The following is a 13340-nucleotide window of genomic DNA, read 5'->3' as shown; positions in this document are numbered from 1 at the left end:
ACCAGTTAACGTTCACAAAGATAGGACAGGGTTATGAAGTCTAGCTTTTCAAACCGCTCTTTGTGTGCTGAACCCCGAGCTCTGGAATTGCACCGTTAGTTGCCTTCTGTACCATTTCCGGGATATCTGAGTCACCTTTAAAGCGGGGGCTTGAAGCCTGAAAGCAGTTCTCAAGCTTAGTTCTCACTAAGGTTGTGTATACTGTTGTGAACATGGTAGTATCTAACTTGGTGAGTGTCCGTCTTAGAGTCCATAGGGTTCTAAACCTATTAGCTACAATCTCCCAGCAGTGGGCCATGGTCTTAAGATCATGAATCACTGTCACTCCAAGATTTTTGTAAGACCGGACCATGGGTACTGGCACTTCTCCTATACTGTACCTATTTACATTTGTATCCCCAAAGTGCATGTAGACACTTTGCTGCGTTGATAGACATCAGCCATTCTTTAGACCAGCCAATCACAATATTCTAATTTTCCTGAAGTGCGCATGTATCTGCGTCACCTGTTATTTCATGCCAGAGTTTTACTTCATCAGCGTGTAGTACATTGGGGACTCAACTATACTTGGGAATTCATTTACACATAGTGTAAGAAGTACAGGACTTAGGACAGTCTTGAGGTGCTCCACTAAGTTTTGGTTTCCAGGCAGAGCACTTAAAATTTATTCTTATTTCCTGTCTACAACCTACCACGAAATCTTCAAGCCGTTTTAGTAGGGGTCCATCAGTGTCAAAATTTTGCAGCTTCAAGAGCGGTTTATATGTTAGCATCCCATCAAATTCTTTACTGAAGTCTATGTAGACAACATCCACTGATTTTCCGTTGTCTAGAGCCTTCATTGATTGCTCCCTTGTTATAAGGAGGTTTTTTGTGCAAGATAAACCTTTTCTGAAACCACGTTGTTCGTGATTTAACAAGTTGTTGGCTCCCATGAATGTCATTATGATCTTTTTGACTATCCCCTGTTCTGTAATCTATATACGAGAATAGTCTCTTAGGCTGCTTGACTGCAGATTGTGCCAACTGCATTGCATATTTTCTCTGAGCTTCCCGGATTTTAATTGCACACTTATTTCTTGCTGACCTGTGGCGTTCCATCATGCTTCCTGTGCCAAGGCTGATGGCAACGTTCCAACATTCCTTTTGTTCTAATAAATGTCAAATATTCCGGCCAATCCAAGGATGGCCGTGCTTCTTCTTTGGAACTGTCTAGGGTACATATGATGGATTCATCTGATTGTATAACTGCCTTAAATGAGTCCATGCATCTACTGATGCCCCTGAGTCAATTATTCAGTTTCCAGCTAATGCTGCAGTGTTTATCGCCTTCATGTCTGCCACTCATATGCTAGGAAAGGTCGGCGGAACTGTATGACAGGCCACCTTAGCCGTGAACGTGAATAAGATGACTGTGAAGATACCACCACTATTGTAGTTTGACAACTATTAACCAGTAACACCTATAATCGAATCGTGCCTCACCCAGTTAAAATCAGAAGTCAGAAGCGAAGGGGTTGGAAGATATATATGTATTTATATCAGTATATCGAGAAGCGGTTGATCTAAACTGACTAATGATCGTAGGATATGTTTCCCATGCTGTGTGGTAGCGTGATCTGGTGCGGATGTATGACCGAGCCACTTCAGCCAAACGAGTCCACTTAAACTAATGTGGTCGGCATCCAATGTCGAACACTTACAAAGCTATTGATTTTGGGGAATTAATTACAGCTACAACTGCATGATCACTCCTTTCTAGAGGTGGGAGGGAAGTCATTTGACCGACACCATCACCGCGTGTGAAGACAAAGTCTAAGAAAGACAAGGAGTTTTGTAAGTCATATCTGACGAGATCTCTAATGTGCTGGAATAAAGCTAGGGCGATTGTGGTTTCCAACAAATCACAGTCAAATGATATCGTTGATGAATCTACGTCTAAGTTCACCCAGTTTATATACGGTTCATCAAAGTCGCCTACTATAATTCTCTTACCCCCTATTACACTAGGACTTAAGTTTGCTTAGGAGGAAGTCATCAACTACTCATTCTGGACTGCGATACACTACAAATAATTCAATATCTTGCTGTCTACATCTCAGCCGGTAACACACCAGTTCACATGTCTCTGAATCATGTGCCACCGTCTCAACAGTTTGTATGGTTAAGGTACTTTTTGTGTACAGGATGACCCCACCTTCCCTGCGGTTTAGTATATTAACCCTAAGGGATAAAAAACCAATCAAATGAATTTCATTATCAAACACTTCTGACGTTAACCATTTTTCTGAAACAGCAATGGCATACAGTTTTTCTATATCCCAAATTCGACTCATTCAGCAAAAAAATTGATGTGTAAAAGGTAAAACAGAAATTTTCTGACACATTTCCTTGGACTTCTACCCTCAATCCAAAAATTTCGAAATCCTGATTGGATATTGAAGTCCTGTATTGTCTGTGTTTTAACCTTCATACTTCAGACGCGTCAGTTCCGTTGTGGCAAAAATGGCGAATCGTTGGGGCCGAAATGGTAATTGTTGTTCTGTGTTTTTGTCTTATTTTCCTGTATTTTTTGATTCGTACTAACTTGTAAAATGTTTTCAGCACCTTATGGTGGAGCAGGCGGTGGCGGCAGTGGTTACATGGGTTCTGGGGTTGTTGGTGTAGGCTTCTATATGGGTGGGCCTACCCCAAATGATCGCAGACCTTATAACGCTGCCCCGGTTGCTAAGCCGTTTTACGGTGGATACCGAGAAGATAACTACAACAGACGATCAGATCGACGAGATGATTTCCGTGGTGGTAAGCGTGGTCAGCCAAAAGGGCGAAGTCCGGAGAAACGTTACCATGATACACCACCTAGCCAACGTAAAGACCACAGAGCTTTCGGGAAACGCCAGTCGTCATTTTCACGTTACGAAGTGAAGATCCCCAAAGGGTTGTTCAATGTGTCTTCATCGTCCTTACCTGATCTTCGACATCGATACCCTCATCTCAACATATCAGGAGACTTTTACGAGTGCACATCATTATGGGTAGAATCTTTTCCTATGCACGAACCATTTCAACTAGGAAGTGGCACAGATTACCATGTAAGTTCCACCTATTATTATGTTGTGACGTGCTTGTCAGGTTTTCCACCGGGACGTCGATCCCCCCACACCCCTAGACTCAGCTCTTCTGAACCCACCTGATGCAGATTATTCCTACTCAGCCCGTGTTATGCTGATGGCTTGCCCACAACTTGGTGAGTTATATAAAAATACTTGTCGTATGGCGGACGATGCCAATGGAGCTGGTAAAGTCCTGCCTGACAAGAGTATACACTTTCTGGTTGGCGGTCGTGCAAAGAGTGAAACTATGGCTCTTGGTGGACCTTGGTCACCAAGCTTAGACGGACCTGATCCCCAGGGGAACCCAATGACTCTCATCAAGACAGCTATCCGGACGTTCAAAGGCTTGACTGGACTAGACTTATCTTCTTGCACTGAATGGTTACTCGAATTAAATAACCCATTTATGCTTACTTTACAGGGTCAGATTCATGGAGCTCAAATATTATCGTATGCCTGACACAAAAGCTCCAGCTTTTACAGAGGCTGAAGAAGAAAGAGAAATAACATCAGAACGCCCTGAAGTCGTGGTGTTCTTTATACCTAATGCCGCTCATTTGATTCCTTCGGAAGAACAGTGGGCTAAGACCAAGGAGTATTACAACTCCATACTGCAAAAACAATTAACTGTAGAGAAGGTAGAAGACGAGAGTATGGTTGAGCAGCAAGATGGTGACATGAGCGTTGCAGATGTTAGTGTAGAAGAACCCGAGGAGTCGATCGCGCGCTCAGACATAGAGCCAACTCACTACTCTAAACTAGATGTAAATACTCTCAAGGTAAGATATTATTACTTTCGTCTTAATCCTCCTAGGTTAGCGACCTACGAAACGAATTGGCCGCCAGAAAGTTAGATACCAAAGGCCTTAAGGTTAATTTAGTGGCCCGTTTACAAAGTGCTCTGGACGAGGAGAAAAAAGCCGACGCCCCAGAAGACATTAAGATTGATGAGGAGATTAAAGGTAAGTGAGGGTCTGTTTTCTGCTTTCGTTCTCAATAATTAAGAGTTAATAGGACCACAAGAACGGCTGTGGATATTTTATATTCTGATAATTAACCAAACAATTGGTTATGAAACTCATATCGCCCTTCTTTCTGCTTGTATTCAGCCGAACAGACTCCGAATAAGATCTCTTCGCCGTCTGCGACGCAGCCAAAGGATGATTCAAAGGACCTATCTGAAAAAGATCGCCGGCGTCTGGAACGCCTCTACCGTCTTGGTGATAAGCCAGCCATCGTTATCCATCCGAACAAGTCAGCTAAGGGGGGTCGTTTCGATTGTCATCGTGTTTCTTTGTTCTCTCTACTCGACTATCATACTGAAGATCAAAAAGAGCACAATTTTGAAGTGTCCCTGTTCGCTGAACAGTTCCATGAAATGCTCCAACGAGATGCAGCCTTCACAATATTCAAGGCTATTCACGATGCACCTGAGAAAGAAATTAAACCCGAACAAGATGGAAAGTACGACGATATTCTGCGTAACGTAGATGTATTTAGGTCACAATTATTAATTAGTTGATCTGCCCTTCCAGATTGTCGTTGTCCAATAGCTGGCGCGTCATGATTGGATAGGCATAGATATTTTATGTACTTCATGTTTTTCTTCGATATCTTTCCACAAATAATCCGTAGTTTTATTTTCCAGACTTGAAAACGGCTTTGATTCCGACGAGCCCGATTCTAAGCGACGCAGGAACGACAGTCAAAATGGTCATTGCGATGAACAGGACGAGATTAAAGTTCGTCGCCTCAGGCGTACTGTGAACCCAGCTCTGTTATTTGCGTTTACTTACTTTGACATGAGCCGAGCTGGGTACATTCGAGAACATGATTTGTGTGAAATACTCCACCTTCTTGGTCTTCGATACTCCCGCACCCAGGTTAGTTAGCAGTCCCTCATCACAAAAAATTTTTCTAAGTTCATTTAAATTAATACTAGTGTGTTAAGTACGGCTTGACGTGTAACAGGTTATGCAGCTTCATATGGGTCCTACCGATATCAGTCTTATAGTGTCGACCATCATGAGTATTTTTAGGCAGTTGACACTGCAGTGTATACTTCCAAGTAAATAAGTCCACCAAACCACATTCCCTTTAAAGGAATAATACATTAAAATGCTTAAGTTTACAGTGAGGTGTTAAGTACATTATTGTCAGAATTACTCAAGAGCTTCATCTTCTTGATTTACAGATGCGTAAACTTGTGGCGAGGGTAGCTACTCGACGTGACCACGTGTCGTATCATAACTTGACTGATAGCGATATTGTCGAGGGTGATGAAAAAGACGTTGTTTCCATGAACCTGAATGTCAAGGAAGACGTCGAAGTAACAAGGATGCTTGCGCTCGGTAACCGAGCTCTTTTCGATATGACAGTTCCACAAGCTCCTGCAAGGTAAGTTCTGTATGTTTTATGACCTCGTTTAAGGATTGTTCTTGGTGGCGGCAATACGGAACAAATGTTGAAACGAGTAGAGTTAGCTGAGGCAGTCAAACAAAAACTTGAATTTCAGTTCTTCCAGATAAAGGATGAGCTAGGTAGGTTAGCAATGTTTGTATTATTTGTCTTCTAGAAAAAACACGGGTCAAAGTAAATTCGTTTAAGGATACTGAGGACGAGTTGAGAGCAGAAAATCGTGATTTAGCATCACGTCTTAAGTCCGAACAAAAGCAACTTCATGAGTACAAAAGTCAGGCAAACACATACAACCACTTATTGCGTTCAGCAAGAGATCAAATGGACAAAGCCCTTTTCGACATTAACAAACAGTTTGACAAGGAAAAAGCAAAGCGGGAGGCTGAGAAGGCTGCTGCTGATGCAGAAAAAGCCAAAGCTGAAGAGGAGGCCAATAAACTCAAGGAAAAAGTAACTTGTGTTTGTTTTCTTAATAGATCTTTTCAGGATGATAAGGTCGAAGATTGTGAAAAGTCCGAGGAAAAAGAGTGGGAAGTTGTTGACGCTGTCTGATATATGACACTGCATTTACTGTGAAGCGTTGTTACTTACCTCTCATATGTACGTCATTTTAACTAACCTTAACTTTGCCATACACTCCAAATATACTGCGTACGCTCCCCAAATGCTTTTTGTGTTATTTTAAAAGCGCGTGTACAGATGTGTTTTCTGTCTTATCATTCTGTAGCAATTCGACGGAATAATCTAGCGTTTTAAAAGTGGGCATTACCGAATAGTAGTTGTAGTAGCAGTTTAACTTCAGATAAGTTATACATAGCAAGGTCTGTGGATCAAAGTTGGACGTGTCGGTGCAAATATCGAGTTACATCACACGAAATCAGAGGAAGTTACTTACATTGAGGTCCTGTTTGTGGGCGCTTTGCGCAACTTCAAATCCCAGTCAAATTGCAATAGTATGCGCTGCGCATTTATGGGGTACGGTTACGTGCGGATGTCAGTTGAATTATTAGCAGTGTTAAGCTATGGAACACTTATTGTTGGTGTATGTAGCATGCATGATGTTTGCTGTGCATTGTCGGTTCCTGGTGTAAAATCCTGGGTGCATCTCGTTAATAGTACTTCAAAATAGGGTATGAACAATGTCGGTACGATGTCAATTTTTTCTAGCCGACCAGCTGTGGCGTTAAATCTACAACTCACTCCGAAGGTTTGTATGCTCAGTTGTAACTGGCTGCTAATGTGGCGCCTAGGAAATATATTCTTTCTGAAAACTCAGGTTTTCCATGCCGGTGAGCACTGTTTCTTTAGTCGGCAGGGGTAAATATATCAGATCATAGGGAAAGGCTCGCATGGTTTGTTAGCTGCTCCTTGGGTTCCGCTAACTGGTTGTATGTCCCTCAGTAGGGCAGCTCCTTAACTGCCAGTGCAGACATGACTTAAAGATATCATGTGTGCTCAGGTTGGGACTGGTTATCGGGACATTGGGATTAAAACACGAAGGGACCCAGGAATCCCCATATGAGTGGACTACGTTATTAAGCAGCCAATGGTGAGGTGACTTAATGCCCGCTTATACAGCCTTTGGGATACAGTTGCGTTGAAATTTGTGGGTAGCGGACGATGAAACCCATAGTTTATTATTCAGCTATCATCTCTGTAACTACTGGGCTTCCAGAAAGTGACCAAATTCCCCGTAAGGTAGCTTCAATCTCGTTTAAATGTCTTGTGTGGTCATGTTACTTGTAATCAGTGTATCCATTATTTGTTAGTCAGTATAGATACGTCCCACCCACATTCGCATTTGATGTTAATGTCATGTGTGGATCAATTGCCACAGTAACTCAACCCAGCGAGGTTAATCTCTCGAAGTATACCACAGTAGTAAAATAAACAATATCAGTAATACTAGATACCATTAAGAGCAAACAATATGATTCAAGAAGGTAGAGTAAATTTGTGGAATATAAAATATTTAGTAATTTTCAAACTCAGTACCTAATGGAAGTTTGTTTAAAGCAGTTTATGGTCACAGTTCGGTCGTTCTTTATGATACAATCACCTGTAATTTAAATGAAAATGATGTATTGGCTATATAGTCAACTTCCGATAATAATGGTTAAAGACTAATTCGTCTTAATGGTTAATTTTTGCAGTGACGTGGAAATCAAATTTCACTTTGAGGATCTCAGTGAAGATCGCTGATGATTTCGTTAGCTCATGTAGACCATATTAGAAGAAAAACAACTTAATCATGCTTTTTAGAACTTCTACATTTTACCCAGATTAGCAGTCTTTAAAACAAAGTGGGAACGACTGACTAAACATTAAGGAGGTCACAGTTTAATCTACGGGAGATTAATTCATTACCCATCAATCTGCAGTAACGAAGTGTGGACTAGTTAGAATATTTTCTTGTTTCTTCGTGAAAAAGAACTTTTTTTATTTATTTCTACAATTTCTTTACACAACACGGACTTACTTATATTTCCACTATGTGGTACATATAAAACACGTTCTCATCTGAGCTGTTTACAAAGCCATTACAAGTAAAATCCAAATGGACGTGACTGTCTGTTATTTACTTACTGAAAACAATATTCATTTGAAAATTCACTTGTCACTTAACCAGTATTTTCTTTCAAAATCTATGGACAGAATAAGTGTATTGTATAAAATAATTGGTGAGTTATTTTGTGAAGGTCAGGAATGGTCTTTATACAGTCAATTTAAAGGGGTTCCAATTTTTCCCAGTCAGTTTTATTTTACGGCTTACACAACAGGCGGTAAATGATTCAGCCTCAGGATCAAGACTGATTTTGCACTTGGACTATCCAACTATCTACCCTTAAAAATCTAATACTGGAATGCTTGTAAACACCACTATTTACATCTAAGATTAACGTGGAATGTAGCGTCAAAGATAGTTTAGACGGGTCTTTATTTCCGGCTTCTTTAATAAGAAGCGAGAAGTAACAACTATCACCAAACCAGCTGTTTAAATATCGGGACGTCTTGACCGTTACCCTCAATGAGAACTAAGTGCAGGTTTCCGTATTAGTGCTTAACTAACGTATAGTGCAAAACGAAATGACAATTCGTTGAATAGCTTGTGTATTTTCATTTTGAGATCATACTATATCAATGTACCTGGATTCGGCATATTTTCCCTGGGAAATACAACATCAATAATATTATGTCATTCGGTGCTGTTACTATCATGTAAATGTCCAAATCAAATAATATTGGGAAGCAATCAATAAGCATTAGGAACCTTTAGTTTAATCTCGACTTCTTCAGTGATAAGTAACCAGTGGATAAAGTCAAGTTTTGAGCCTCTAAAATATTGTTTCACTTATTATCAGCTAAATTGTTATAAGGGGAACAGTGAAATTAGTGTTTAAGGTGTTTGACTTTAAGCCACTAAGTTCCAGGTTTAAACCCCGCTCCACACCTACTTTGGTTTAGGCAATTGGGTTGTATCATTAAATCTACACACTGAGAATATGACTCATATCCAAGTACCTGATTAGTGAGTCAATTGACCTAATTATTATTTAGATTTTCTGAATTGACTTGCTTATACTTGTCTATTAGTATTTAAACTAATACAAGTAAGCAATTTCTCGTTGTTGTATGGAATGTTAACAGTTGATGTAAACAATCAGAAGAGCATTTATTCATCTACATTTAATTGTACTTAATCTCATATTAGTTATAGTACAATTCAGATTATAGTGTAGAGAGAACTGACACCTAATATTTATACAAAAACTCTGTTTGCTGAATTAATGCCGATCGAACTGAAGGATTGGTAAATGTAATCAGCAGAATACACGAAATGGTTGTGGGTTTGGAGGATCGATGATGTTTGCCTAAAATTGGCGATACAGATATAATGGCCGTATTGCTTTTTCTTCCACGATCAAAGAATGTACATGTCTAAAAAAAAGTGAAAGGAATGCTATTCAGCACAGTTCTTGGAAATTCAAATTACTTTTATATTACAGTTTTTATGCTTGAAAAACCTAATTATTAGTTTCCAGAATAGTCTTAGTACCATTAAAATATGGCATTATTAAGAGACTGAAAAATATTCGTCAGTGGTTTAATGTTTACATCGGCACTGTTGTGTATCTTAAGGTTCTGATATTGGTATTACTTACTTACGCCCTTTACCCCTTGTTAGCGGGATATAGATTGTATTAAAGCACGTTCCGTGCAGGATTATGTTGGGGTACGCTGACTGTATTTCTTAAAAAAACAGGGCTAGTGGATACTTGGAGAAGACTAGAATCTTCTCATGCAAAAGCCATAGATATACCAACATTTTCCTTATTGTATATCCTACTTTCATCCAACCTTTTTATTTGGAATGTGATTACGTTCCTGTTCAACCGTGTTTTGATTTGGGGACTTGTCGAGTGAAATAGTGTCCGAGACCAATTATAGCAACTATCGTACAATCAATTTCGATTATGGATAATTTTGGCTAAGCCTTTTTATTAATTTACTTAACAGACATCGTCATTTGGATAATAACAATTTGCATATTTCTTTGTATTGTTATGACCACTAGAGCACATGACACTCTAGCCAAAATTTTGATTGCTTAAGTATTATTCGATGACTCATCCTCCTCCCCATATATGTGTACGCACGCAAATCCAATTATCAGCTTTTGCTGTGCCCTTATTCAATTTGACTATAAATTGCCTATGTAATTGCTTGCGCTCGCTCTCTGATACTTGCTCATGTGCTTGTGGCTTTGTGGCCTGCTTCATTTGTTAATAAAACTGTAGTTGCCGCTTCTCTTTGCCTTCTGACATTATGCACCGTTAAGACTGGTATTGTAACGGTTATCGAGGTGAACGATTAGCGAAGCACGGCACTATATACTGAGCAATAGGAGCAGCTGGATCGTAATAAGAGAAATTATAACACACCTCGTCGAGGAGCATAGGCCACCCACCAGCATTCTCCACCGAACTCTGGCCTGGGCAATCCTGTTCATCATTTTCATGTCTGCTTCCAATACTCGACGAAGTGTGTTCTTTGGTCTTACTCCTTACTGTTTTCCTTCGGGATTTCAAGTTAGCGCTTGCCTCATGATGCAGTTTGGTGATTTCCACAAGTTATTTCATATCCACTTCCGGCGTCCTTCCCTAATTTCCTCTTCAGCTGGAAGCTGGTTTGTTCTCTCCCGCAGTAGGCTGTTGCTGATGGTATTCGGTCAACGGACATTTAGTATCTTTCGTATACAATTGTTTATAAATACTTGCAATTTTTTATGATGGTTGCAGTAGTTCTCGAAGTTTCAGCTCCAAACAGTAGAACTGTCTTGCTGTTTGTATTGAAGATTGTGACTTTGATATTGGCTGAGTTGTTTTGAGTTCCATATGTTCAGCTGTAGGAATGCGACCCTTGCTTTACTACTTCTTGCCTTCACGTCTGCATCGGATCCTCCCTGTTCATCGATGGTGCTGTCCAGGTACGTGGAAGATTCCACCTGTCCCAGAGTTTCTCGATCAAGTATGATTGGGTTGGTGTTCTCCGTATTATATTTGAGGATCTTGGTTTTTGCCTTGGATATATTGAGGTCTACTGGTGCAGATGCTGCTGCTATACTAGTTGTCTTGATCTGTATCTGTTGATGTGTATGGAATGGAAGAGCCAGATCATCTGTGAAGTCCAGATCGTCTAGTAGATTCCGAGCTGTCCATCTTATTCCGTGCTTCCTATCAGATGTGGAGGCCTTCATAATCCAGTCAACTACGAGAAGAAAGAGAAAGGAGGAGAGTAAGCAGCCTTGTCTGACTCTGGTCCTCACTCGGAATGTATCTGTCAACTGTCACCCCGAACCGGTTTTCAGTGTAGTCCATCTTATGAATTCCTGATGATGTTGACGATCTTATCGGGTACTCACTCCATAGTGTTGATGAAGTTTCCATAATGTTCGCCTATTCACGCTGTCAAACGCCATCTCATAATCAAGGAATTGGATGTGTGGTGACGAGTCGCATTCAATTGATTGTTCAACGATGACCCGTAGTGTCGCGATTTGATCTGTACATAACTGATCCTTACGGAATCCAGTCTGTTGATCTCGAATTCGGGTTTCTACTCACTCTTTTACCTAGTTCAACAACACTGTTGAAAACTTTTTCTGGTACCGATTGTTGTATGAGGCCTCTGTAGTTTCCACATTTGCTCAGATCTCCTTTCTTTGGTATATTGATGAGTTGTCCTCCTTTCCAAATCTTTCTGAATAGGACGTGAAGCCTGTTCGCAGTTGCTTCTGTGTCTGACTTCAGTGCTTCGACTGGTATGTTTTAGATCCTTCTGCTTCCTCACTCTTGATTCGTCCGATGACCATTCTGATTTCTTCGGTCGTTGGTAGAGTGACGTCTTTATGAAGGTCTGTATGTGCTGCTTCCATATCCAGTGGGTTCGGTGAGGCTGATCCATTCAAGAGTCCCTCAAAATGTTCTACCCATCTAATCCTCTGTTTTTGGATCTCAGCGATTGGCTTATCTTTGTTGTTATTGACGGGTACCTCTGGTTTACCATATTTCCCTGTCATTTTCTTCGTTGTGTCATATAGTTGTCTCATGTTTCCTTCTCTTTTAGCTTTTTTCTGTCATTGCTAGATCTTGCTGTTATTTCTGCTTGTCGGCTCTAATGTCGTTCTTCACTTGCTTGTTTGTTTCTGTGCATTCAGTTTGCGCCTTGAATTTCTCTGCTCTTGTTCGACTGTTGATAATTGGTGTCTTTCTTGAATCTTGCCCTAGGTTTCGATGGAGATCCAATCCTAACCATGATCCGTCTTGCGGCCCAGAACCTCCTGACACGTTGCAGTTAGTGCTTCTTTGATCCCTTCCCAGTTGTTGGCCATAGCAGTTTCTTCTTCTTTGAGTAGATCTTGTAAGGCTTGGAACCTGTTATGTCATATCTAGAAATCAAATTATACTGTCATATCGTAATTCTTATCTTGGTTTATGGTTCTTGTTAAGAACATATACTGCTTAACTAGTTATTTGAACAGCTTCAACATTATATTATTGTGAAAGAAGCTTGTCTAAGTAAAATGGGTTTTAATATGAAAGTTCTTTAATCTATATTCAAGCGTTTAAACCCTATAAGCTTCAGATTTGTAATGACTCAACTACCAACCAATAGATTTCTTTTGAAGCTATTACGTTATTTGAAGACGATCAGAAGAAAGCCCCAAACCTGTATTTTATACTGATTGACAGCTATCAGCAATTATTATCTGGCTTCAGTCTTGACGGAATCAATGCTTCATTTGGGCTCCAAACTTTATTGATATAGTTCAATCAGTATGATGGGCTAAACATGATAATAACTATCAAGTTAGTTTGAAAATCCTAGAATATATACCGATTTGTGATGTGAATAGCTCACTTGTAAAGTCCTTAATGGTGACATTAGCTTAGTTTCGTTGCTTAAAATCAAATCTCTAGATGGTATATATATATATATATATATATATATATATATATATATATATATACATTACTGATGACAAGTATCAACCAGTAACAAATCAGGATCTTGAACTTCATGTAGATTACTTTTAACTACCAAATATGAATTCATTCTTATTCATGATCTCTCAGAAACTACAATAAAAAATTGAAAAGGTTGTGAATCAATGGAACAAAATATGATAATGATCATTACAAAACTTATGTATGAAAACAATCTATATTGATCTGTCTAAGGAATTTAACTTTAGAATGAAAACGATATGAGAGTTACGCAAACTATAGTTATTGTAAGCAAAGATGG

The 13340-nt window shown here is 39.8% G+C and overlaps 1 protein-coding gene across 7 annotated transcripts; it reads left to right on the top strand.

Moving 5' to 3' along the window:
- Positions 1–2466: 2466 nt before the first annotated feature.
- Positions 2467–6252, top strand: Smp_056360.1 (putative p30 dbc protein; the record flags this gene model as incomplete). Of its 7 annotated transcripts, XM_018789012.1 has the most annotated exons (12): positions 2506–2530; positions 2605–3092; positions 3133–3494; positions 3535–3764; positions 3804–3892; positions 3928–4075; positions 4223–4577; positions 4762–4996; positions 5308–5510; positions 5544–5653; positions 5689–5981; positions 6018–6083. In XM_018789012.1, 12 exons carry the CDS (start codon positions 2506–2508, stop codon positions 6081–6083), a joined length of 2604 nt encoding a protein of 867 aa, XP_018654501.1. The 7 variants fall into 7 exon arrangements, with proteins under 7 accessions (XP_018654503.1, XP_018654498.1, XP_018654497.1 ...); XM_018789013.1 differs by having other exon boundaries at positions 3535–3892; XM_018789018.1 differs by having other exon boundaries at positions 2467–2530; positions 3535–3892; positions 5308–5653; positions 6018–6193.
- Positions 6253–13340: the final 7088 nt, after the last annotated feature.

This window comes from Schistosoma mansoni, chromosome W, assembly GCF_000237925.1.
Source record: "Schistosoma mansoni strain Puerto Rico chromosome W, complete genome".
NCBI classification, from domain to species: domain Eukaryota; kingdom Metazoa; phylum Platyhelminthes; class Trematoda; order Strigeidida; family Schistosomatidae; genus Schistosoma; species Schistosoma mansoni.
This window is presented reverse-complemented; position numbering and strand designations above follow the sequence as displayed.